Genomic DNA, 26,214 nt, shown 5'->3' with positions numbered 1-26,214 from the left:
AAGCGGCAAGACAAAGAGCTACGATGGGAAGACAAATCAGGATCCTTAAAACAAGTTAAATATAGCAACAAGCAAAGGAGGGGGAAGAAAAATCCCCACCAAAAGTGATTTTAGCTGCCTTCTTCAAGTCTCGCAAGTTATGTTGGCCATTATTCCTTATTATAGCCCTGGGAAAGAAATGTGCGCTGAAGACAAAACACAAAGTTAGCAATGATTTTTCAGTCACGGCGTTTTCTCCAGGGATCAGTTATAAAAGACGAAAGGCAACTCGGAAGAAAGGAAGTAGAAGGTAAAATTGTTTAATTGCATCTGTTGAGACAAACCAGGCTGGCGGATATGTGCGGCGCGAGAAAGCTAAAGGCAAAGACACATTTAAACACCATGTTAATTGGGGCTCCCGGATCTTGGTTCGGGACACAAGGAATAGAATAGGGCTGGAAGAAACCTTGAAGACCAGGGGTCCCCAAGCTACGCAACTTTAAGACTTGTGGACTTCAACTTCTGGCTGGAGAATTCTGGGAGTTGAAGTCCACAAGTCTTTAAGTTGCCTAATTTGGAGACCTCTGTTCTAGACCAATCCCCTGCTCAATCAGGAGACCCAATAACATTTCGGGCCAATACTTGTCCAATCTCGTCTTAAAAACCTCCAGTAATGGAGCACCCACAACTTCTGAAGACAAGTCATTCCACTGGTTAATTGTTCTCACCGTTAAGAAGTTTCTCCCTAGCCCGGTAGCGCAGAACTTTTGGCAAAAAGTGCAAGAGGATATTAATAGGGTGTTAAATATACGATGGATAATTACTAAGGAAATGGCAATATTAGTTAAAAGCAATGCAATGGGAGTAGTTAGAGAAATAAAACAAGCAGTTCAATAAATAAAACAAGCAGCGATAGAAAGCGCTCAGGCGGTCATAGTCTTGGGTTGGAAGGATGCGACAAAATGGACAATGCAAAATTGGTACAGGTACATGGTGGATTGTATTCAATTTGAGATTATGGATAAAAGGGTGAATTTGGTTAATGAAACTTATTTGCGACAACTGATGGGACAATGGGACAAAGTAAGATGATATATGGTGAGTAGAATCTGAGACCAAGCTGCAAGGAATAAATTGGACTCACTCTATAATATGTAAACAGATAATTTTGCTCTTGAGTTATGGTATATATAAGAAACACCCCCAATTTGGTGGTGGGGTATGAATGTTTGTCTGGTGGTGGGCACCAATCACAGAGCACTTGTTGTATGTTGTGTGTGTCTTCATATTTTATAAAATAAATTAAAAATTTAATTAAAAAAGAAGAAGTTTCTCCTTAATTCCAAGTTGCTTCTCTCTTGGATTAATTTCCACTGCTTCTTATCTTGCCTTCAGAAGTTTTGGAAAATAGGTTGACCTCCTCTTCTCTGTGGATGGCTTAGTGCAGAGAGGGGCGGAATACAAATCTAATTAATAATAATAATAATAATAATAATAATAATAATAATAATAAATAATAATAATTTATTAGATTTGTATGCCACCCCTCTCCGAAGACTCGGGGCGGCTCACAACAGTAATAAAAACAGTATAACAATGGAACAAATCTAATAATAAAAATTATATAAAAAACCCCAACTGTTAAAAACCATACAACACATGCATAGCAAATATAAAATATAAGAAAGCCTGGGGGAGATGTCTTAGTTCCCCCATACCTGGCAATATAGGTGGGTCTTGAGTAACTTGCGAAAGACAAGGAGGGTGGGGGCTGTTCTAATCTCCAGGGGAAGTTGATTCCAGAGGGCCGGGGCCACCACAGAAAAGGCTTTTCCCCTGGGGCCCGCCAAACGACATTGTTTGGTCGACGGGACCCGGAGAAGGCCAATACTAACACTTCATTTGATTCTATCCCTGTTAACGCAGCCTAAGACTGCATCAACATTGTACGTGATCCACTTATCCATTTCATGGGAAATTACTAGAGAATCCTCAAATTTTAAAAATAGATAAATGATTGAGAGAGGAAGCCAATAAATAAATAAAGACCAATGTGCTCAAGTACTCAGATGAAACCAGCTTTCAAAAGTCAGTGGCAATTGGATGTTTCGGAAGCCATCTGCGGAATTCTGTCTACAAACAGATGTCTGAGCACCAGCACAAGGGAGCAAAGCGGACTTGCCAGCTATTTACCCTCCTCCTTCTCCCTTTTGCCCTCCAAAATTATGAGCAACTAATCCCCTGTAATCCAATTAGAAAGGATCAGCAAAATGCTGAACTCCAGAGTATGGCTCTTGACTGGAATGAGAAGCACTCATGTTCAAAGTTTGGCAACAACACTACATCACTGGGGCTTTCCACTAGGCAAAAGCCCTCTATGCCTGCCTGTGAAAAGTATTGCTTTGAACTCTCGCCCAGGTGTGAACCAACCTCTGGCAAAAGGAAGGACCACCAAGGATGGTCTTTTAAGGGATGGTGTAGCCATGTTGAACTGCAGTCGTTAAAAGAGGTTTAATTAGCGGAGATATGAATGATGCAACTAGCTGGACTCTTGAACATCTTTCTATAACTCTTACTCCACAACTTCAGCATTAACAACACTTATACTCAGTGTTCCAATCATAACTGTTCAGGGAGTTTGTATCAAGGAGGTCCCTAGTTAAAGGGCAGTTTGGATAGAGAAGGTCCTTCACACAGGGACAGGCTGTATGGAGAAGGTTTTTGATCCAGGGACAGTTTGGATAGAGAAGGTCTTTGGTTCAGACATAATTTTACGGAGAAGGTCTTTGGTTCAGAGACAATTTTATGGAGAAGGTCTTTGGTTCAGAGACAATTTTATGGAAAAGATACTTGGTTTAGGAGCAATTTTATGGAGAAGGTCTTGATTCAGGAACAGTTTTATGGAGATCTTTGTTTGAGGGACAGTTTTGTGTAGAGTGTCCTTGATTCAGGGTCAATTTTATGGAGAAGGTCTTTGGTTCAGAGACAATTTTATGGAAAAGATACTTGGTTTAGGAGCAATTTTATGGAGAAGCTCTTTGGTTCAGAGACAATTTTATGGAGAATATCCTTGATTCAAGTTCAATTTTATGGAGAAGGTCCTTGATTCAAAGTCAATTTTATGGAGAAGGTCTTTGGTTGAGAGAAGATTTTATGGAAAAGATACTTGGTTTAGGAGCAATTTTATGGAGAAGGTCTTGATTCGGGAAGAGATCTTTGTTTGAAGGACAGTTTTATGGAGAATGTCCTTGGTTCATTATCAATTTTATGGAGAAGCACCTGGATTCAGAGACAATTTTATGGAGAAGATAGTTCAGGGGCAGTTTTATGGAGGTCTTTGGTTAAGGGAGTTTCACGGAGGTGGTCCTTGGTTCATGGACAGTTTTATGGAGAAGGCTCTCGGTTCAGGAGCAACATCCCAAAGACTGGCTGAGACCAATAGCAGTGTCATTTCTCAGCCTAAAACCACATTTGGTGGGAAATAAAACCTGGCCAGAAAACAAAATGGTTCCCAGGGCTCTCCAACAGCGGAGAAGGAATCAATCAATGAAATTTTTTGGTTGCTTTTTACACTTCCTAAACTTGGACAGTTTTAAGGATGCGGAAGGCAGCTATATTACGGCACCTTCTGTTTTACAAACTCTAAGATGGCACAACATCAAGAGCGAGACGGGGTAATATTAATACGGCATTTAAATCCTTTAAGTAGATTAAGTGGAATTATTTCCCCAACTCCCCCTGAGAACAGAAAACACAAACAGGTGTCAGAAAATACTTTTCTTCTTCTTCTTTTTTTAAACTCCTAAGGTACAAAATAAAGCTCAAATAAATGGAGAAGGAAGGGAATTTTTTAAAAAGAGGGAGATACAGTGATCCCTCGAGTTTCGCGATCTCGATCTTCGCGAAACGCTATATCGCGATTTTTAAAAAAATATTAATTAATAAAAAACCCACTTCCGCGTTTGGCTTCAGGACTCAGCTGGGAAGCGGCGCGGCTGTTTTAAAAGGTCGCAGCCGGCCTGGGGTGCTTCCCAGCACCCCCCCGAACCCCCAACCTGGGTCTTCCCGGCCGCCCACGCAAAGGGGAAACCCCGGCTCCTCGCTGATGCCCGCCGCTCGCCCGCCCGCCAGCAAGAGGGGGAAGACCCAGGGAAGGTTCCTTCGGCCACCCAGCAGCTGATCTGCTCGGTAGCGCAGCAGCAGCGAGGAGCCAAATTGGGGTTTCCCCTTTGCGTGGGCGGCGGGGAACGCAAACTCCAACATCTACGCATGCGCGGCCATAGAAAAAAAGGGCGCGCATGCGCAGATGGTGTTTCTACTTCTGCAACCCTACATCGCGAAAAATCGATTATCGCGAGGGGTCTTGGAATGGAACCCTCGCGATAATAGAGGGATGACTGTACATGCTTCAAACATATGCTGATCGGCCCCAAAAATATGGAAACAAAATCAGCTATAAGAGGAAAATGAGGACTTCATGAATTCCCCAGCTTAAGGGGTCTTTTTGTTGTTGTTTTTGCTCCTGCTCTTGACTCTCCTGCTACAGTTAATTTTATTAATGGAGCAAAACAGCAAATTGCAAAGGTTGTTTTTCGGTTTATTGGGAAAGAGCTTAGGAAGGAATTAACCTTTCTCAAGAAGTCCTTGTTCTCATTTCTCTCCTCCCCAAAGTGCTGAACTGGGTGCAGAGGAGGTAGAATACCAAATCAAAGACTGAAGAACAGTTCTGTGTTAGCAAAAACTTCAGAAGAGAAGGATTTAGGGGTCGTGATTTCTGACAGTCTCAAAATGGGTGAGCAGTGCAGTCAGGCGGTAGGGAAAGCAAGTAGGATGCTTGGCTGCATAGCTAGAGGTATAACAAGCAGGAAGAGGGAGATTGTGATCCCCTTATATAGAGCGCTGGTGAGACCACATTTGGAATAATACTGTGTTCAGTTCTGGAGACCTCACCTACAAAAAGAGATGGATAAAATTGAACGGGTCCAAAGACAGGCTACAAGAATGGTGGAAGGTCTTAAGCATAAAACGTATCAGGAAAGACTTCATGAACTCAATCTGTATAGTCTGGAGGACAGAAGGAAAAGGGGGGACATGATCAAAACATTTAAATATGTTAAAGGGTTAAATAAGTTTCAGGAGAGAAGTGTTTTTAATAGGAAAGTGAACACAAGAACAAGGGGACACAATCTGAAGTTAGTTGGGGGAAAGATCAAAAGCAACATGAGAAAATATTATTTGACTGAAAGAGTAGTAGATCCTTGGAACAAACTTCCACAGACGTGGTAGATAAATCCACAGTAACTGAGTTTAAACATGCCTGGGATAAACATAGATCCATCCTAAGATAAAATACAGAAAATAGTATAAGGGCAGACTAGATGGACTATGAGGTCTTTTTCTGCCGTCAGACTTCTATGTTTCTATGTTTCTATGAAACATATCAAGGAACAAAGCCACCTGGAATTAAGAAAAAACTTGCTAGTGAGAATTAGCCAGTGGAATGACTTGCCTCTAGAAGTAGTGGATGGTTCATCACTGGAGGTTTTTAAGAAGAGATTGGACAACTCTTTGCCTGAAATGTACAGAGTTTCCTGGGGTTGGACTAGAGGATCTTCAAGATCTCTTCCAACTATGTTGTTCTGCTCTCCGAGTGAATTTTATGTCACTGTTGTACAGTTCTATGTATAGGCTGGCTTATAAACACAAAACCAAAACTCACTGCAACGAAATAAAATTTTCAAAAATTTACCTAGTTGAAGCAGCTGTTTCAGCCCCAACTCCAATTATTGTTGTTTCCTTAATTTTCTTTCTCTTGCCTTCAGTGGGGATTTCCAGGTGCTGCAATTTCTTCCCTGCAGTCCTGGGATGCAAATTTGTGATCTCATCAAGTTCCTGATCAGATGGAGGCCCGGTGTATTAAGACCAAGCCGGCAGCTGCTAAATTTCTCGGGTTAAAGTCCCTGGGAATTTGCAATCATATGGCATAAAAGGTATTTAGGTCTTGAATGAAATGGGGAGATAAACATCAGCTGCATGTACAAGTGTTTATAATATTTGGAGGAAACCAGAGAAAGTTTTTGGTCCAGGTGAAGGGTGAGAAAAGAAATTTTAAGACTTTTTTAAAAGAGTTATCTCCTCTTGAATCCTTGATTGGAGCAAATAATTTTTTTGAATTTAATTCTCCCTTCCCCAACACATCCCACTCCCCAATACAGTATCTCAATCATTATTTCTACAATCATTATCAGCAGATTTGCAGCCTTGATACAAAGGATCTTCTCATGGTGTAACACTATGAATCGATCGTTTTTAGGCATGGGTTAAATTACTGATAGTTTTTGGGTGACAAGAAGCTTCATAAATACGTTCTCCCCACCCGCCCATTTACACAGAGAAAAGGCCGATGAAGAAGCCAATGCAGATTGTAGAGTGGGCAAAATTCATTTAAGTATTTCACTTAGCAACAAAACATTTGGGGCTCATTGATGTCATAAGTCGAGGACAAGCTGTACTCTACTTCCAAAAGTTTTTATTAGAAAATAAAAAGGAAAGCTAACATGCAATAATAGAAACATAGAAGATTGATGGCAGAAAAAGACCTCCTGGTCCATCGAGTCTGCCCTTATACTATTTTCTGTATTTTATCTTAGGATGGATATAGGTTTATCCCAGGCATGTTTAAATTCAGTTACTGTGGATTTATCAACCACGTCTGCTGGAAATGTATTCCAAGCATCTACTACTCCTTCAGTAAAATAATATTTTCTCATGTTGGTTTTGATCTTTCCCCCAACTAACTTCAGATTGTGTCCCCTTGTTCTTGGGTTCACTTTCCTATTAAAAACACTTCCCTCCTGAATCTTATTTAACCCTTTAAATGTTTCGATCATGTCCCCCCTTTCCCTCCTGTCCTCCAGACTCTACAGATGGAGTTCATTAAGTCTTTCCTGGTAAGTTTTATGCTTAAGACCTTCCATCATTTTTGTAGCCCGTCTTTGGACCCGTTCAATTTTATCCATATATTTTTGTAGGTGAGGTCTCCAGAACTGAGTACAGTGTTATTCCAAATGGGGTCTCACCAACACTCTATATAGCGGGATCACAATCTCCCTCTTCTTGCTTGTTGTGCCTCTAGCTATGCAGCCAAGCATTCAACTTGCGTTCCCTACCGCCTGACTGCACTGTTCACCCATTTTGAGACTGTCAGAAATCACGACCCCTAAATCCTCCTCTTCTTCATAAACCAATGAGCCACCCTGTATATTCTTATGTAAAACAAATCAATAGCAAACTCCACTCCCTTGTAGCACACTGATGATGTTACCTAGACTGGTAAGGAGATGTCTATAAGAAAACCACCAAACCCAGACAGCACCAGAGACCCCATCGTCCTCTTCCCCTTCCCTTCTCCTTCCTCCACTTCCCAAACCCCACTCCCTTTTATTTATTTATTAATCAGATTTATTAATCAGATTTGTATGCCGCCCCTCTCCGCAGACTCAGGGCCGCTCACAGCAATAATAATACAATGTAAATAAATCTAATATTTAAGTTAATTTAAAAACCCCAATTTAAAAACCAATCATACATACTGACATACCATGCATAAATTTTATAAGCTTAGGGAGAGGGAAAGTCTCAATTCCCCCATGCCTGACAACAGAGGTGGATTTTAAGGAGCTTACGAAAGGCGAGGAGGGTGGGGGCAACTCTGATATCTGGGGGGAGTTGGTTCCAAAGGGTTGGGGCCGCCACAGAGAAGGCTCTTCCCCTGGGTCCCGCCAAACGACATTGTTTAGTCGACGGGACCCGGAGAAGGCCAATTCTGTGGGACCTAACCGGTCGCTGGGATTCGTGCGGTCCCGGAGATATTCTGGTCCGGTGCCATGAAGGGCTTTATAGGTCATAACCAACACTTTGAATTGTGACCGGAAACTGATCGGCAACCAATGCAGACTGCGGAGTGTTGGTGTGACATGGGCGTATTTAGGAAAGCCCATGATAGCTCTCGCAGCTGCATTTTAGCACTGATGATGTTACCTGGCCTGGTAAGGAGATGTCCATAAGAAAACCATCAAGCTCATAGGACACAATCCTCCTACCCATTTTTGACCCCAGAAAAAATAACTCCATACTAGGTTTGTAAGAAGTATATGAGGGATCTGTGGACCCCCCCAAACGCGCCCCCCCCCCCCAAATGAAGCTATGTGCAAAGAAAGCAATTTTCCATCCTCAATTGAACAATACAGCTCTCTGGATATTTGGAATCCAACCAACCTCCGGCATTTATCCAGGAATGCCTCTCGACTTGAACTTAATGGGGCTGGACTCCTTCCTTAATTGCACCCTTAAACCTCAACGTGTAAAAACACTCACCTGCTCTTGAAAGCATGTCCCATTCAACTCACACGGCAGAACTAATATGTACGTAAACACCCATACAATTCCCGTTATTTCTTCCTTCATGCCGGCAGAGTCGAACCAAAAGAATTGAAAACTAATGTTGACTTTAATCACCTTGGTTCCCAATGCCTAATTAAATGCATATTTAGATACTTCCGGTCAGACAGGTGACCATTATTATTAGTTTTTTAAGAAACACGTTTCAAAATGTCCCTTTTCAGTTGCTAATTGGAAGGTGAGAAGTGCTCTGGGTCGTTTTTTTAATGCTCTCTACCCACATTCAAACCACCATTAAGGCTCATTTAAGCATTGCGAGAATTGTCTTTTAGTGATTGAGAGCCTGCAACGTACTGAAATTAAACAAGAGCAAAGTGGCTCTTTTAGCATTAAAAGTGATGGGTGTTGAGTTCTTCCCAGGCACACAAGCTTCTGGAACTGGGTGATGTGAAGAGGTCAAGAAATCTTGATAATTCTTTTGATCAAGAAAGATTTTGCTGGGTTTCCAAGGAGTCTAATTTAGGGTTTATTGTTGCTATCTACCTTTTGTTATATGTGAGCCTAAAGATGGTGAGAATAGCCTAAACTGCCTCAAAATCAGAAAGTACTATGATCCATCAGACCTGCCTAGATTCTATCTGTCAATCTACCTATCTATTGTCTGTCACCTACCTCCATCTATCGTATCTATCTATAATCTATCACCTATCTCTAGGTAGCTAGCTATCTTGCTATCAATCGTCTACCACCTAGCTCTTTCTATCATCTATCATATTTCTATCTAATCATGTATCACCTATCCGTCCGTCCATCCATCCGTCCGTCCATCCATCTATCCGTCCGTCCGTCCGTCCGTCCGTCTGTCCATCCATCCATCCATCATCTCATCCCCATGCTAGCTGAGGAATTCTAGGAGATGAAGCCCACATGTGATGTGACCCACTTTCTGTTATGGAACAATCACACTTAAGTGTGATGGTTTATTGCGGTGTTATATTGTTCTACATAAATACATTTGAAGCTTTATTGCTCCTGGAGAGACGCTACCTCTAGTAATTATACATGTAATTAGCATTCCTATTGTACAGGGGGAAAAACACTTCAGGACTTCACTTTTAAAGCCTGTAATAATTTTTGAAACTCTTAACTAGATGGCTTAAAGCCTTTCTGATTACAGGTATTGCTTTTTGGAGTTCTATATCCCTTTATGTGTAGCTTAATCCCCCGGCGGACGGTTGAGCATTAAGAAGTTTCAGACTTTGTCAAGCCAGACAGGGTCATAATTTACCCAAGGAAAGAGATTCCACTTGCAAATCTCTTCCAGGATTGCTACAAAACCAGCCTCAGTTCAAACATTGGGCGTCCTCCTCGATCCACAGCTCACATTAGAGAAACACCTTTCAGCTGTGGCGAGGGGGGCGTTTGCCCAGGTTCGCCTGGTGCACCAGTTGTGGCCCTATCTGGACCGGGACTCATTGCTCACAGTCACTCATGCCCTCATCACCTCGAGGTTCGACTACTGTAACGCTCTCTACCTGGGGCTACCTTTGAAAAGTGTTTGGAAACTTCAGATTGTGCAGAATGCAGCTGCGAGAGCAATCATGGGCTTCCCCAGGTATGCCCATGTTACACCAACACTCCGCAGTCTGCATTGGCTGCCGATCAGTTTCCGGTCACAGTTCAAAGTCTTGGTTATGACCTATAAAGCCCTTCATGGCATCGGGCCAGAATATCTCCGGGACCGCCTTCTGCCGCACGAATCCCAGCGACCGATTAGGTCCCACAGAGTTGGCCTTCTCCGGGTCCCGTCAACTAAACAATGTCGGTTGGTGGGCCCCAGGGGAAGAGCCTTCTCTGTGGTGGCCCCGACCCTCTGGAACCAGCTCCCCCGAGATTAGAACTGCCCCCACCCTCCTCACCTTTTGTAAACTCCTTAAAACCCACCTTTGCCGTCAGGCATGGGGGAATTGAAACATCTCCCCCGGACCTATACAGTTATGTATGGTATGCTTGTGTGTATGTTTGCTTTTAATAATAGGGCTTTTAGTGTGTGTTTTTTAATTATTAGATTTGTTATATATTGTTTATTATTGCTGTGAGCCGCCCCGAGTCTACGGAGAGGGGCGGCATACAAATCTAATAGATGATAGATAGATAGATAGATAGATAGATAGATAGATAGATAGATAGATAGATAGATAGATAGATAGAGGTAGGTAGGTAGGTAGGTAGGTAGGTAGGTAGGTAGGTAGGTAGGTAGGTAGGTAGGTAGATAGATAGATAGATAGATAGATAGATAGATAGATAGATAGATAGATAGATAAAATTCACATCACCAGATATACTTTGGGTCCATTTAAGGTCTCTGGCAGAAATGAAGAAACTCTTTTATTTCACGAAAAGGGCAAGGAATCCAGTTCAGCAATCGCCACAGTATAAAGAAGTATGGTACATAAGAGGTCATTAAGCAAAGGCCCTGAAGATCAGCCTGGTGTGATTTGAAGAAAGCCAAATCAAGAAGCTCAATGGGACCACTTACTCTGTCGCACAACAAAATTTGTTTTTGAGACCAGGCGTTTTTTAACCAAAAAAGAAGAGTACACAAATTGAGACCTAATTCTCCGAGGAGAGTGGGAAATTATGTCTATTATCTGCGGGGAGACTATTTTGATGTTGGCGGGCGGCAGGTAATGGAGAGAATCAAAAGAAAAACTGGAGAATTTTGCTCCAACACTGTTTATTCTGTTTTTAACCAGACCTTTCTTCTCATCTGAGATGCTATTATGCCATTTCAGTCATCAGCTGAGATGCCGACCCAAGTAAACACCGTCAATTATCATTAACACCAACTGTGAAATATAAACTTTGCACATTCCAGTCCAATTTCATACTATCCATCTATGAACAAGAAAACAGGGCTGCAAGCCAGATAAATATCATAAATTATCATTGGCATCAACTGTTAAATATAAATTGTGCACGTTCTGTTCCTTCAGTTATTCAATCTTATCTATGAATAAGGAAGACAAGGTTGCAAATTGTCCCAGTCCTGTTCTGGAATTTCATACTGGGTTTCCCTTTGGGCTTGTGACCCCCCCCCCCCCCACACACACACACACATTGGACAAAACTACCAGATGCTGTGCTGTCTTTTGGCAGCTTTTTCAAGATCCCACCCCAAGTTGAGCATCAAAGCTCATTTATTAATTCCCTTTTAAATGCTTCTGCTCAACTATGCATTCGATCCCCAACAGGTAAGGTACATGCAATTTTAATTAGGACATTGCCAGTCTCTGGTGTTGAATGTTACAATGTCTCCTGGTTTAACTTTGTAAATCCAATTTGCCATTATTCCTGGAAAGAACTAGGACAGGGTGTCAAACTCCCGGTCCATGGTCCAGGTGAGTCATGTGCTGGCCACGCCCACACCTGGTTTAGCGAAGGGGGGGATGTTGCAATACATCACTTGATAACAGCATGACCATGCAAGTTTTGCACCCCTGAACTAGAGAAACCTCCCAGAATTTAAGCAAATTAACTCAGCAACACCCTCAATTTCCTAAGTTAAAATGCTGGTTTTATGTGCTTTTTAATATTAGATTTGTTTTCGCGGGAATATTGTTTTTATTATTGTTGTGAGCCGCCCTGAGTCTTCGGAGAGGGGCGGCATACAAATCTAATAAATTGAATTGAATTGGTGCATACACATTAAGGGGAAAGATAGCAAGGTCTCCTCACTTTGAAGCTAATCTCAGCAAACCCTTTGGCCATCCATAGCAGTGATAACCCATTCAAAGGAATTGGCTGCTTTTCCTAAAATTGTTAAGGCACAAAGCTGTCAAATAACAGTACCGCAGACAGGAGCAAAGGTTCTGTGACATGGCAAACCGTAGGTTTTAATGGTGCTATGTTTCTTGTTTCCTTAATTGGATACATTTTAAACTACTACGTTTCCTAAACTTCCGCAACTAACCAGGTATGGCTGAATTGTTATTGCTTGTAAATCATTTCATAGCAGCGAATGCTTCATTTCCAGGGGAATGCTGCCCCCCAAAGACCTCGAGATGGAATATAATAGAATAACAGAGGGACTTGGAGGTCACCTAATCCCTATGACATTTAGGAGACCTGATTCAGGAATTCAGCTTAGCAGAGAAAGAAAAAAAACCCCAGTTCTTGAAGAAGTGTTAAATACATGTTTTGTTTTCCCAGTTGGATGAAAATGTCTTCCTTGTTTCTCTCCCTTTTTTTAGTAATTCTGATATTGATCCCTTTAATGTCCAAGAACATTCAGTGGTTCAATAGTGCTGTCAAAGATGCAGATTAAAACAAGACTATTGATCCACTGAGAACAAGGGACCACACGCACTTCACAGAAGCCACCCACAAATTGCCACCACTTATCTCAAGTGAGATCAACAAAGCTTGAGATCTAGCTTGCTGGAAGCAGCCCGAGAAACCGTGTGGTCTTCTTCTCTGGTGACACAAGGCAGCAAGAGCCCAGGAGAACCCAGCCGCAGATCCTGATGAGATCCAGAAGAGAACCTACTGGCTCATCAACAGCCCACCTCTTCCTGGGCAAAACCAAGTCAAATCCCCCATTTAGCCAGAACGGTCTTTGCTTCTGCTCAGGTTATTCACAGTTTGCTGTTCTGCTGAAACTGGGACACCAAGGAGAGAAGCTGCTCTGAGGTCTTGATCTGCTTCGTTCCGAGGTAAGTGGCGCTGTTGGCCGTCGTGTCCTCCAGGAAGTAGCGATAGTTGGCCATCATGCCACAGGAGGCCGTCAAGCCGCGGGGACTGGCATCGGCCATCCAGTTCAAGCGCCATAGCACCGCGCCGTTCTGAAGATGGAAGTTGGCCACGGGGTTGAGGGCATAGCCGCGGTGCTTCTCCCCGTAGAGGTACCAGGCGCAAAGCCGCAGGAGGGGCGGCTGCAAGACCCGGGCCAGCTTTTCCGATTTCACCCACCCGTTGTTCGCGAAAAGGCGCTTCAGTTTCTCAGCCGCTGGGCCTCCCGTGATCTCCGAAATTTCCTGCATCTCGCGATCCGTGAAAGGGTTTCCCCGGCCTAGTTCGTTGGATTGCGGGCACAGCAGCCCGACTAGCCATTTGGTGAACCCCGGGATGGGAGACAGGGTGGAGAAGGTTTGGATCTGAGGAAATTCCACCTGCGGATTTTCAAGGTGTTCAGAACAACAACAAGAACAACAAAGATTTTTAGATACTATTATTATTATTTATTGGATTTGTATGCCGCCCCTCTCCATAGACTCGGGGCGGCTAACAACAGTAATAAAAAACATCATGCAAATCCAATACTAAAAACAATTAAAATACCCTTATTATAAAACTAAACATCCATATAACAAACATACCATGCATAAATTATGAAGGCTTAGGGGGAAAGAATGTCTCAATTCCCCCATGCCTGACGACAGAGGTGGGTTTTAAGGAGCTTACAAAAGGCAAGGAGGGTGGGGGCAGTTCTAATCTCTGGGGGGAGTTGATTCCAGAGGGTCGGGGCCGCAACAGAGAAGGCTTTTCCCCTGGGCCCCGCCAAGCAACATTGTTTTGTTGACGGGAAGGCTATCTCTGTGGGACCTAATCGGTCGCTGGGATTCGTGCGGCAGAAGGCGGTCTCGTAGATACCCTGGTCCGGTGCCATGAAGGGCTTTATAGGTGATGACCAACACTTTGAATTGTGACCGGAAACTGATTGGCAACCAATGCAGACTGCGGAGTGTTGGTATTAAATGGGCATTTTGGGGAAAGCCCATGATAGCTCTCGCAGCTGCATTCTGCACGATCTGAAGTTTCCGAACACTTTTCAAAGGTATGAGGATGAAAATCACCACAACTCTGAACATTTAAAGCAGCGAGCACAAGCAGGTTGGAGATGAGGCTATTTTCATCAGCTGGTTATTGTTTATGTGCGTTTCATAACTTTGTTTCGGAACCGTCTGCAGAAGTAAAACATTTCGGCTCAGGATTTCTTCACGCCTGCCTAATAAAACGCCATCTGCCCAAATGCTCCGCTCGCAATTTGAGAAGCAGTTAAACTACCTACAAAGCCTCTTTAAAAGCTTTGATTAACCATTTTCTCACGGATACTGCATGTACTTTCAAGGATTTTTAAATTTTTCTTGGGCCCTGGGAAAATCGGTAGAGACATAGATTTTTTTCTTCAGTAGATTAAAAAAACTTCCTCCTCCCATTTCTAGCACTTCAAATTTAACAACTGAGCAGCTGAACAGCCGTAACACTTGATTACCTTTCCAAGAAGCAGATGTTGTCTTTATTTTGCCCTTATATTTCTTAAAATTTAGGAAACACAATTTCCTAACATGGGTCTTTCATCTCCAGTGTTAACCACGGTGATGATGTAAAAGCAAAATAGAAGACCCCTTGTTCCACTTGGAGTCTTTTTCTCAAACTTTTTCCAACCCGGAAAAAGCTTTTTAAAAAATTGCATTTTTACCATCTTTTTTTTTTTCTAAAAAAGAGGACATTTTACATTTAAAAAATCCAGATACCGGTAGACTGGCCTGGAGGCCCAAAAGTACATTATACTAAAATCCCTATTCTTCACAAAACATGAAATCCATAAGCTGCTGGGAAAATAAATTAGTACTGCATAAAACCAACACATTGGTCACATATTAGCCTAAGCTATGTTTGCTTTCAGCTCTTTGAAGGTATGTGAATGCACTCATTACAGCTTGGTTTTGAACCAATCCATTATAGCTTGTAAAATTATGTAAAAAAAAAAATACTGGCTTTGTGTGCATGTGAACTTAAGCTTATCAGTTATGTACAATGTGGCTGGCAAAGGAGGGGATGGTTATTTTATTCATGAAATACGGAGGCAAAATATACCAGCATCTTCACAAAGGTAGACAAAACATGTTGTGATTAGCAATAAGCTCCCCAGTGCCCTAGGATGAATCGGATTTACTGCTCACTTCTGCCAATACTGGTGGTCCTCGGCTTATGGCAACATGAGAAAATATTATTTTACTGAAAGAGTAGTAGATCCTTGGAACAAACTTCCAGCAGACGTGGTTGGTAAATCCACAGGAACTGAATTTAAACATGCCTCGGATAAACATAGATCCATCCTAAGATATAATACAGGAAATAGTATAAGGGCAAACTAGATGGACCAGGAGGTCTTTTTCTGCCGTCAATCTTCTATGTTTCTAATTCAGCCCATTTTTTTAACGTTTTACGACCTTTCTTGCCATAGTTGTTGGGTGAACCGTTGCAGTTATTAAGCGAATAACACAGCTTCCCCGTTGCCTCCAAAGGGGATCATGTGACTCTTGGACACTGCAACCGTCATAAATATGTGTCAATATCGAATTTTGATCACGTGACCATGGGGGCGGAACTTCAAAGTGTGAAAAATGGCCACCAGTCTTTTTTTTTTTTTTTGCAGTGCCGTTCTAACTTTGAATGGTCACTAACTGAACTGTTGTAAATCAAGGACTGCCTGTGTAGTGGTTCTCATTTGAGACCCAGATGGATATAAAAACTAGATAGACATTATTGCTATGGCCAAATCTCTTCCTTCTGACTGGTATATTCTTGTCCCATCACAAATATTCTGATTCCCGTTTTAATTTTTTTCCCCTCATTCGGTTTCCAAAGGTCAAATCTAAAAAAAAGTTAAGGTCTGAACTGCCGCCGTTTAAAAGCCCCAGAGCCTGTCTCTTGGCATTCTGATGTATCCGTGACAGCAATAACATAACATATTCTTTTTCTGGGGAAATTAAAAGTTACAGAAGCTTGAAATTAAGTGATTTGGAATTAATCAAATAGATGAGAGAAAACAAAGCAAATAATGATATATCTTATTTTCTCCACATTGTTTATTCCCCAAAGGATATTTGAGATTCAACCGTGAGAAATGTATTACAATACATTAATATCTAAGGGAATGAACCCCCAGCAAATGGAGCAGTACCAAGTAATTTAGTTTGGTATTTAAATGAGGCGGCTGCACTTTTTAATAAAGCAAATTTCTAAAGCGCCTGCCTCCTAACTAAAGTTTAACAAAACGTGCTCTCCCTTTGGACCCACGTTAAGTAAACAACCCACAATCTTCCACAACCATTTGGGAAAGGTTTACTTTGAGCCCTACTAGATGGTTGAAAAGTCACCCGCAAAATATTTTCACGTGGAATCTTTGTATGTTAAGTATTTGGGAACTTCCTATGCAGTCCCACCCCTACCAAAAAACTGGATACATTTTGTACAAGTCCTTTAATGTTACCCAATTCCTTTTGGTTAAGGAGTGGGACAATATTAATGAGTGACCTCGGTCTAGAACATCTCCATGGTCCTTTCCAACTCTGTCATTGAGACTGAAATTCTAACAGCTAAAGGACTCAATGCTCTGATTTTAGTTTAAGGCAGACCTGGGCATTTTACCACCCCTGGGCCACATCTGGCCCTTTGACTATACCTCTTTGGCCCATGTGAGGTCACTGGAAATGAAAGGTCAAATGTAAATAAAGTGGATGTCATATACACAACTGCATTGCTTTTATTCTGAAAGTGACTCTCTTTTTTTCAATGTATGTGTGTCTGTGCATGCATGTGTTACTATGCGCCTTCGTGGTAATATGTTGGTACTATTGGTTTGGCCCTCAACAATGGTGCCAGTCGGAAAATGAATTGCCCACCCCTGGCTTAAGAAGACTGCATTCTTTTGTTTTGCATTAAGTTATTATTATTATTGTTGTTGTTGTTGTTGTTGTTGTTGTTGTTGTTATTATTATTATTATTATTTAGATTTGTATGCCGCCCCTCTCCGTAGGTAGGTAGGTAGGGAGGGAGGGAGGGAGGGAGGAAGGAAGGAAGGAAGGAAGGGGGGAGGGAGGGAGGGAGGAAATTAGAATGGATGGATGGATGGATGGATGGAGTGAGGGAGGGAGGGAAGGAAGGAAGTCAATTCCAGGGGCAACATCCCTTTTGGCACTGACCTGCAGCTCTTTGACCACTCGCTTGATGAGATACGTGCCGAGCTCCACGCCCTGCAGGCCCTGCTGAGTCAAACTGATGGAGTAGAAAATTGCAGTGGTGATTCTGTCCAAATCTTCTGCCTCTTGCCACGGAGGCTCTTTTACTATGGCCTGGAGAAAGATTAAGGTGATGAGTGATGGCCATCTGGCTTTGAATTCCAGCAGATTCACGTTCCACAGTCCGACACTCACAGCAGAGAGGGGAAGATTTTGCACCCTCAGCTCAGCTCCGATGGCCGACTGAGGACTTGCCCTCTCGTGGACTCTTTCAAAACATACCACAATTTCAAAAACTGTCAGTGTGGGCACCGTGTGACTATGTGAGAACTCAGGAGCAAATACAGTAAACAAAGGCTTGTGGTTTTATAGGAATGATTGTGTGTGTGTGTAGCATATTTTTTGCTGATAATGAAAAGTAAGGGAGACTAGTATAGATCTATTTCAAGCTACGTAGCTCTCATCAGCTAGCCATACCCTTACTGGGATTAGAACTTGCAGAATCTGCTTTGTAAGGCAGTAGCTTTAACCTCTAGACTGCAGGCTCTCCTCGTCTCAGCCTGTACCAGGGAAGAGGGGTTTTTTTTTTCTGTTGAATCACCATTATATACACCAGTGTTTCCCAACCTTGGCAACTTGAAGAGATCTGGACTTCAACTCGCATTCGCTGGCTGGGGAATTCTGGGAGTTGAAGTCCAGGTCTCTTCAAATTGCCAAGGTTGGGAAACACTGATATACACACATAATCAGACCTCAAACAAACAGCAATCAGCAATTACAGCACAGAAGTGGAAGGGGGGGGATAAGAGCTATGCCCCAAAGGAGCATTTTCTTATGACAGGCTCTTAAAGTGAAATCAGCCAAAAAACTTTGTTGACTCATTCTAGCATCATGGCATTGGACCAGATTACCTCCGGAACCGCCTGCTACCGCACGAATCCCAGCGACCGATAAGGTCCCACGGAGTTGGCCTTCTCCGGGTCCCGTTGATTAAACAATGTCATTTGGTGGGCCCCAGGGGAAGAGCCTTCTCTGTGGCGGCCCCAGCCCTCTGGAACCAACTCCTCCCGGAGATTAGAACTGCCCCCACCCTCCCTGTCTTTCGTAAACTACTCAAGACTCATTTATACCGCCAGGCATGGGGGAGTTAAGATATTCCTTCCCCCTAGGCCATTACAAGTTATGCGTGTTATGTCTGTGTGTATGTTTGGTTTTATTATAAGGGTTTTTAGTTGTTTTATTAATTGGATTGTTACATGCTGTTTTTATCATTGTTGTTAGCCGCCCCGAGTCTGCGGAGAGGGGCGGCATACAAATCCAATAAATAAATAAATAAATAAATTACATCATTGTTAAATCACTAATCATCATTACCCTGACAAAAACTGAGAAAGCATTGTAGCTGCTAACTGAAATAGGACATTAGGAAAAAGAAAGAGGTCGGTCAGAGGGTCAGTTTGGCCTTGCAAATGGCCATGAAGCATTTTTTTTAGTCTAGGAATAACTGGTAGACGTCTGCAGAGGCCGTTAAGCACTGGCAGGAGTTTTATGAAGCTCATCTACATAGAAGTATAAAGCTGTTTTATAAGCAGAGGTGGTGGGGGTTTTTTTTTTTTTGAATTTCCTTCCTCTTAATATTAACTCACTATTAAAATTTGAGGCTATGTTTGGTCCCAGTAAAAGTCAAAACAACGGTACCTGGATATTGCTGGATATTTCATCGGTAAGTGCGACGTGCAAAACAATCAGGGGTTCTCCAGGTATTGCACAGTGGGCAAAATAGTAGCACCTTCTGTAGGACCCAACTCGGTGCTTCATATCCAACCAATTTCGAACAGGGTGCACCGCTTCACTTCTAAAAAAATAAAAATAAAGAAGATGGACGGTTGCAGGTTTTGCTGCTCAGACCCATCCTTGAATACAGCTCATCTGTCTGGAACCCATACCACATCTCGGACATCAACACCCTCGAAAAAGTCCAAAGATACTTCACCAGAAGAGCCCTTCACTCCTCCACTCGAAACAGAATACCCTACGAAACTAGACTTATAATCCTGGGTCTAGAAAGCTTAGAACTAAGATGCCTTAAACATGATCTAAGTATTGCCCACAAGATCATATGCTGCAACGTCCTGCCTGTCAATGACTACTTCAGCTTCAACCGCAACAACACAAGAGCACGCAACAGACTCAAACTCAATATTAATTGCTCCAAACTTGACTGTAAAAAATATGACTTTAGCAATCGAGTTGTCGAAGCGTGGAACTCATTACCGGACTCAGTAGTGTCAACCCCTAACTCCCAACACTTCTCCCTTAGACTATCCACGATTGACCTCTCCAGGTTCCTAAGAGGTCAGTAAGGGGCGTACATAAGTGCACCAGTGTGCCTTTCGTCCCCTGTCCAATTGTCTCTCCTTATCTCATATATCATTTCTTCCTTTCATATATCTTCTCCTCTGTTTTTATATCTTTTCTTCTATCCTTTTCTTTATATATAATACTCCATGTCTGTTCTCTTCAATATGTATTGTCTATTGGACAAAATAAATAAATAAATAAAAATAAAATAAATAAATAAGGTTAACCCTGGCCAATCAAGAAACCAATGTAACCTTGATGATGTACGTGTCTCGGGTGGCAGCACATGGCCTTAACTTGGGGAAGTGTCACCCGGCTCATCAATCTTTGACACTTACTCGCTAATCTTCTGAAGAATCTCGCAGGGAGACTGCCACGTAACTCGCTCCAGGTTTAAAAATCCAGTGGAAAACCATTCGGACAACATGTTCTTTAGTACTCCATTCATTTCCTACAAGCAGAGAAGGGAAACTTTTAACGCTTCAGCAGTCAGGAACGCACAGAATCCTATTACCGTCCCACCAAAGTGATACCTATTAATCTACTCGCATTTGCAGGCTTTTGAGCTGCTAGATGGACAGGAGCTCATTCCGTTGGGCAGCTCAGATCTCGAACCCCGGCTATCCTCTTTGCACCTGACAAGCTCAGGGGGTTTGTTTGACCCCTGAGCCATCTCGCCCCTATTCCTATTCCTCAATGGGTAGTTCACAACATTAACCTTTCTGACAGTTATTTATTTATTTATTTATTTATTTATTTATTTACTTACTTACTTACTTACTTACTTACTTACTTACTTACTTACTTACTTACTTACTTACTTATTGGATTTGTATGCCGCCCCTCTCTGCAGACTCGGGGCGGCTAACGACAGTAATAAAACAGTATACAGTGATCCCTCGGTTAGCGCGGGGGTTACGTTCCAAGACCTCCCGCGCTAACCGATTTCCGCGTTATACTGGATGCGGAAGTAAAAACACCATCTGCACATGCGCGCCCTTTGTTCCATGGCCGCACATGCGCAGAAGGTGGAGCGACGCAAGTTCGGAGGCTGGCAATGCAATGGTGATTTTTCCGGGCTCCTCGCCGCTACCCACAGGGCAGCGCTGGCGGCAATGGCAATGGCAACCCTCCCTCCTTCCCTCCTTCCCTTCTCTCCCTCCCTCCTTCCTTCCTCTCACCGGCTTTCTTGGGGCAGCGCATAAGAGCGTCCCCCTTTCAGCATGTCCAAAATGTCAATTTTCTCTTTAATTGTGAGTATCCTCCTGGTCTTTTTAGCGTCGCCGCCTCCACTCCGTGTGCAACGTTTAGGAGGCATCTTCCAACAAGTCTGAACAAGTTCCAACAGTTGCAAAGCTTTTTTTTGCGTTTGCAACGATTGGTCGAGATTTTGGCCAATCAGCAATCAGTATGACGTCATCGGGCGGGAAAAACCGTGGTGTAGGGAAAAAAACGCGGACTTATTTTTTAATTAATATTTTTTGAAAAACCGCGTTGCAGCGTTTCGCGCTAATCGAGAACGCGCAAATCGAGGGATCACTGTATAACAATAATCTAATACTAAAAACAGTTAAAAACCCATTATATAAAAACCAATCATACATACAGACATACCATGCATAAAATTTTAAAGGCCTAGGGGGGAAAGTGTATCTCAGTTCCCCCATGCCTGGCGGCAGAGGTGGGTTTTAAGCAGCTTACGAAAGGCAACTTAACTTAACTTGAAAGCATCATTTTCAAAGATTTTATTGTGCCTCACAGAAATCTGCTAGCGATGAAAAGTTCTCTTAGTGAGTTTTCTCATTCAAGGGGTCCCTAGAATTCCCAAAATCTTACCGGACTCACAAAGCCTGCCCAGTTCAGTGTGCCCCCACCACCCCCGAGACCAGTGTATTCTTGTGCTATCCACGTTTTATGTCTGCTTTAACCACCCAGAGACTTAAAGACCTTTAGAGGCAATGAGCTTTTAAAAAACGGCTTAGGGGGACATCACGCCTAGAAACAAAAACCAAGGTCTCCTTGACACATAAAAATAGATTGTCCTCCGCGCTGCCCAGATGCACTTTCTGTCCTCTTAAAAAAATTATTCTTTTTTAGTATATATTCTATCGCTGAACTCTGCCGCTGGACATGCCTAAGCAGAAACACCTGCACCTAGGTCAGAGGTATCTATCATCCGCCACAAATTCGGCAGGAGAGACATTTGCTGTTTCTTAGCAACTAGTCACCAAGGAGCGAAGTCATTTTCCTGCACCGCTGCTCCTGATCCCACTGGCTATTTAACCTTAAAATGCTAACCTTCCCTGCTGACGCCCAGAGCATTGGAGGGATGTGCTGCGCTCAGAGCTAAAAACAAAACAAACTAGCTTTGATGACCTTCACCTCTTCCTCTTGCAAAGAGCAAAGCTGCAAATCATGTACGGTTGGGGTCGTTTCTCAACCCTTCTAAAGTCCCTGATGACCAAACCAATCTTGTTTATGACTGCAAACGTACCAATAAAGGCAGTTCTTGGGTTACACCTCAAAATTCACGTGGCTAAGCGAAACTTTTGTTAATGCAGCTTTCACCCATTTTACGAATTATTTTGCCAGAGTTTTGAGAGAATCATTGCATTTCTTAGTCACATGGTTTTGTTAAGGGGCTCTGGCTTCCCCATTGATTTTTCTTGCCAGGTTGCAAAAAGGGATCATGTGACCCCAGGACATTGCAACAGTCAAGGGTCAAAATTTTGATCACACAGCCATGGGAATACTGCTACGGTCGTGTGTAAAACCTTTCTAAATTGCCCTTTTCACGGCTGCTGTAACTTTGAATGGTCACTAAATGAACTGCTGTTAAGTGAAGGACTACCTGTAGTCCTTAACTTACAATCATGTGCTTGGTTTGGCAGCTGCTCGAACATGCCACTGAAAAAGTGACTTGCACGTGGTCTTTTTTCGCTCACGACCACTGACACATCCCCGTGGTCAGACGATCAAATTTTGGACACGTGGCTAGAGGGCTGGGATGTGCAATAGCTGGGACGTCCTAGAGTCACACGACATCCATTTGCAATCTTTCAAGTCCGCTTCCAACAGGGGAAGCCGAGCTCGCTTAACGACCTTGTGATTCACTTAACAACGGCAGTGATTTGTTTAGCAAGTATGGCAAAGAAAGAAAAATAAAAATAAATAGCAGAATTGTGCGCAACGCACTTAATGAATGCCTTGCTTAGCAACAGAAATCCCAGTGCCATTTGTAGTCGTAAGGTCGCAAGGATTATACACTGCTTATAAGGGTGGCCACATTGAAAGAGGGAAAAAAAATGTGCAAGAGGTGTGTGTGTTTGTGTGTGTGAGTGAACCTGCTCAACTCCAGGGCTCATCCTACACCGAGACATTGTCAAAGCAGCTGCTAGGATCGCTCAAGACCCAGAATGTGGAGCAAAGGTTACAACTCGGTAGTGACCTTGTATGGTGACCTGCCAATAGCGCACTCATGCCCTACGTTGGTAACTTCAGATGGAGCTCAGAAAAGATATCTCAAAATCAGCAAAAAAAAATCTAGCTGCTCTTGTTTCTCTGAAATATCCTGTAGCTTCCCTTATCGCTAGGCAAACCGCAGGATCTTATTTAGATTGCACCAAATGAAAACAAAATATTTCGATGGAGGTTTGAGAGATAGATGAAGCTGCCTTCACTGATAACACAGTCCTAAGAAGCTTATACAAATTTGCCTTTTAAAAAGGAATGCCACAGGATTAGGCAAGAGACAGAAAAAACATGCTTCATGCAGTCTGTTTCTGAGACCATCACTGGGTAGTGCTGCAAAAACACAATTTAAAAAAGAAAAATCTGAAGTAAAGTTACGAAACTACAGAAGAGTTGGTAGGTGTCGATTCCACACAAATAACTTAATTCAACTGAAATATTATAATAGCAGGTCTTTGCAAGAAATGTCTCTATCCCTTAATTAAAAAAAACACCAGAGTTCATCTCTGGGACATAATCACAAAGGATAACAAAAGAAATAAACCAGGAGCAAATATATAGAGAGAGACAGAGCTGATCATCCTCGGAGTTAAATTATAACTAGTGTTTTCCAACTAGAAGTGCCAACTATTCTACTACACGATATATAGAACAAAATTGCATGTCTTCTGGATGTACATGATCCCTTCTTTTATTATTATAATTTTTCTCCTTGTTAACCTTGTAAGCCACTCAAGAATCATGTGAAGTTATGCAGCCACTCAATTGTATAACTGAGTAACTTTGACCACAAACCTTATTGAAGAAAAAAACCCCAAAGGATTTGTTAAGGACACCACTTGCATAATTATGTAGACTTTGTTTGTTTGTTTGTTTATTTGTTTGTTTAAAAAAAAACATCCTTTCCTGGCTGAAACACAATGTTGGTTGCCAAGGCCAAATTTTATTCTTCGCATTGCTATGCCCTGTCTCCCACATCAACATGTGCTGTTCTGACACATAGAAATTTGGCACTAATGCATGAACTTTGCTCTAGTTCTGCCTGACTTTTTCAAGGGTATCCAACACTGCACACTCCCACACATATTTTTCTCCAGTCACAAGCTGAACTCTCCTGTTCCCTAATGCACTTTATTCCCAAACAAACCAGGAATAAATACAAAATAAATAGAAAATATCTAGAGTTTTGAAATAATTGCCCTCTGGGGAAAATAAATCTTTAAAAATTGCCATCCAGCCTATTACCAAATACCACTAGAGTTCTATTTCACTATATACAGTATATTCACTATATACAGTATATATATGTTTACTCACTAATATATTAGATAGATAGATAGATAGATAGATAGATAGATAGATAGATAGATAGATAGATAGATAGATAGATAGATAGATTTCCTGCTGAACTTCTGCCTGACCTTACTGCTGGTGGAACATCAACCTGGCACTAATGACCAGAAGCTCCCTTGTTGAACCTCTGCCTGACTCCCCCCATTGCCAATCTCAGCCCCTCTTGTTGAATATCAACCAGGCACCAATGAGCAAAAAGCTCCCCTGCTGAACCTCTGCCTGACTCCCCATCCCACTCCCAGCCCCTCTTGTTCAATACAAACCTGTTGAATCTCTGCCTGACACCCCCCATTGCCAATCTCAGCCCCTCCTTGAACATCGTGCACTAATGATCAGAACCTCCCCTGTTGAACCTCTGCCTGACCCTTACTGCCAGCAGTCTCTCCAGTCGAACATCAACCTGGCACTAATGATCAGAACCTCCCTGTTGAATTTCTGCCTGACACCCCCCCCCCCCTTTCCAACTCCCAACCCCTCCTGTTGAACACCCAACTTGGCATCCCCCATGAGCAGACCCTTCCAGTTGAACCCCACTCCTTCTCACCCGGGCATGCGGGCCCGGGGCGTCCTTGGCGGCCAGCGCCTCCAGCAGGTCCCGCCGCAGCTCTACCAGGAAGCGCAGGCCGCCCTCCTGCCGCGCCAGGTGCTGGAAGAGGCCCCGGTAGCGCGGGGTCAGCGCGTAACGCAGCCGGTCCTCGGCCTGCAGCAGCGCCCCGGGCTCGCCCTCCTGCTGCTGCTGCAGCAGTCGCAGCACCCGCGCGCTGCTCTCCGCCACCCGCCCGTGCTCCACGCCAAAGTCGCCCGCCAGGCGCCGCAGCAGCTCCGCCCGCGGCCCGCCGTCGCCCAGGGACCGGTAGAAGCGCATAAACTCGGCGCTCCGCTGCTCCAGAGCCGCCCCGGCCGGCGCCGCCGCTTTCTCACGGGTCTCGTAGGGAGGCAGCGGCGGGACGGCCCGGCGGAGCGCTTCGTCCAAGCCGGGGCAGGCTTCGGTTGCCATGGCGACGGCGCTAGGCCGCGGCCGGCCGGAAGGGGGGACGCCGCGCGCGAGGAGGCGGAAGAGCTGCCGCGGGGTCACCCGGCAGCGGCTCCAGGGGCGCATGCTACACCACCCCGCCTTCCTCGTCCGTCCGCTGCCCTCCGAGTCCTCCGCTCGGACGAGGCCGGAGGGAGAAATACGGGAAGGATTAGCGGGGGGGGAATTGGAGAGGGGTGGGAAGAGCCTCCCGCCTCCCTTATTGAAAGACGATTGGCTGCCTCCGGTGGGCCCGTCTCCCGGCGCGGCCAATGGAAAGAGAGAGGAAGGAGGGCCCGGAGCTCTCAAAATCGGATGACGTCACCAGCGGACCACCTGAGCGTGTGGCTTCCTCGCTGGGAGTGGCGGAAAGGCCGCTCTAGGCTCCGCCCACCGATGCCCCAGATTTAAAGGGGCCGCGCCGGGAATATAGATGGCATTGTGGTGGCTGCGGATGATGGGAGTTGCCCTTCCAATTCTTGGAAAGCGGGCAGAGTTGGGGAAGAGAGAAACTGAAATATTTTATGATAATAAAGCTTGCTTACATGCAGATGGTGTTCTGTGTATTATTGATGTTTCATATTTCTTAACCATCCACCTCCCAGGGAATAT

The 26,214-nt window shown here is 43.6% G+C and overlaps 1 protein-coding gene across 1 annotated transcript; it reads right to left on the bottom strand.

Annotated features, from left to right (window-relative positions):
* Window positions 1-11,099: 11,099 nt before the first annotated feature.
* On the bottom strand, window positions 11,100-25,946 carry MLYCD (malonyl-CoA decarboxylase). Its single transcript, XM_070761897.1, has 5 exons — window positions 25,135-25,946; window positions 20,105-20,217; window positions 19,104-19,260; window positions 17,370-17,519; window positions 11,100-13,550 (listed from the first exon to the last, which is right to left on the bottom strand). The coding sequence occupies exons 1-5, from the start codon at window positions 25,687-25,689 to the stop codon at window positions 13,017-13,019; spliced, it is 1,509 nt and encodes a 502-aa protein (XP_070617998.1). The 5' UTR covers window positions 25,690-25,946; the 3' UTR covers window positions 11,100-13,016.
* Between the last annotated feature and the right edge of the window lie 268 nt (window positions 25,947-26,214).

The sequence above is a fragment of the Erythrolamprus reginae genome, chromosome 9 (assembly GCF_031021105.1).
Source record: "Erythrolamprus reginae isolate rEryReg1 chromosome 9, rEryReg1.hap1, whole genome shotgun sequence".
NCBI classification, from domain to species: domain Eukaryota; kingdom Metazoa; phylum Chordata; class Lepidosauria; order Squamata; family Dipsadidae; genus Erythrolamprus; species Erythrolamprus reginae.
This window is presented reverse-complemented; position numbering and strand designations above follow the sequence as displayed.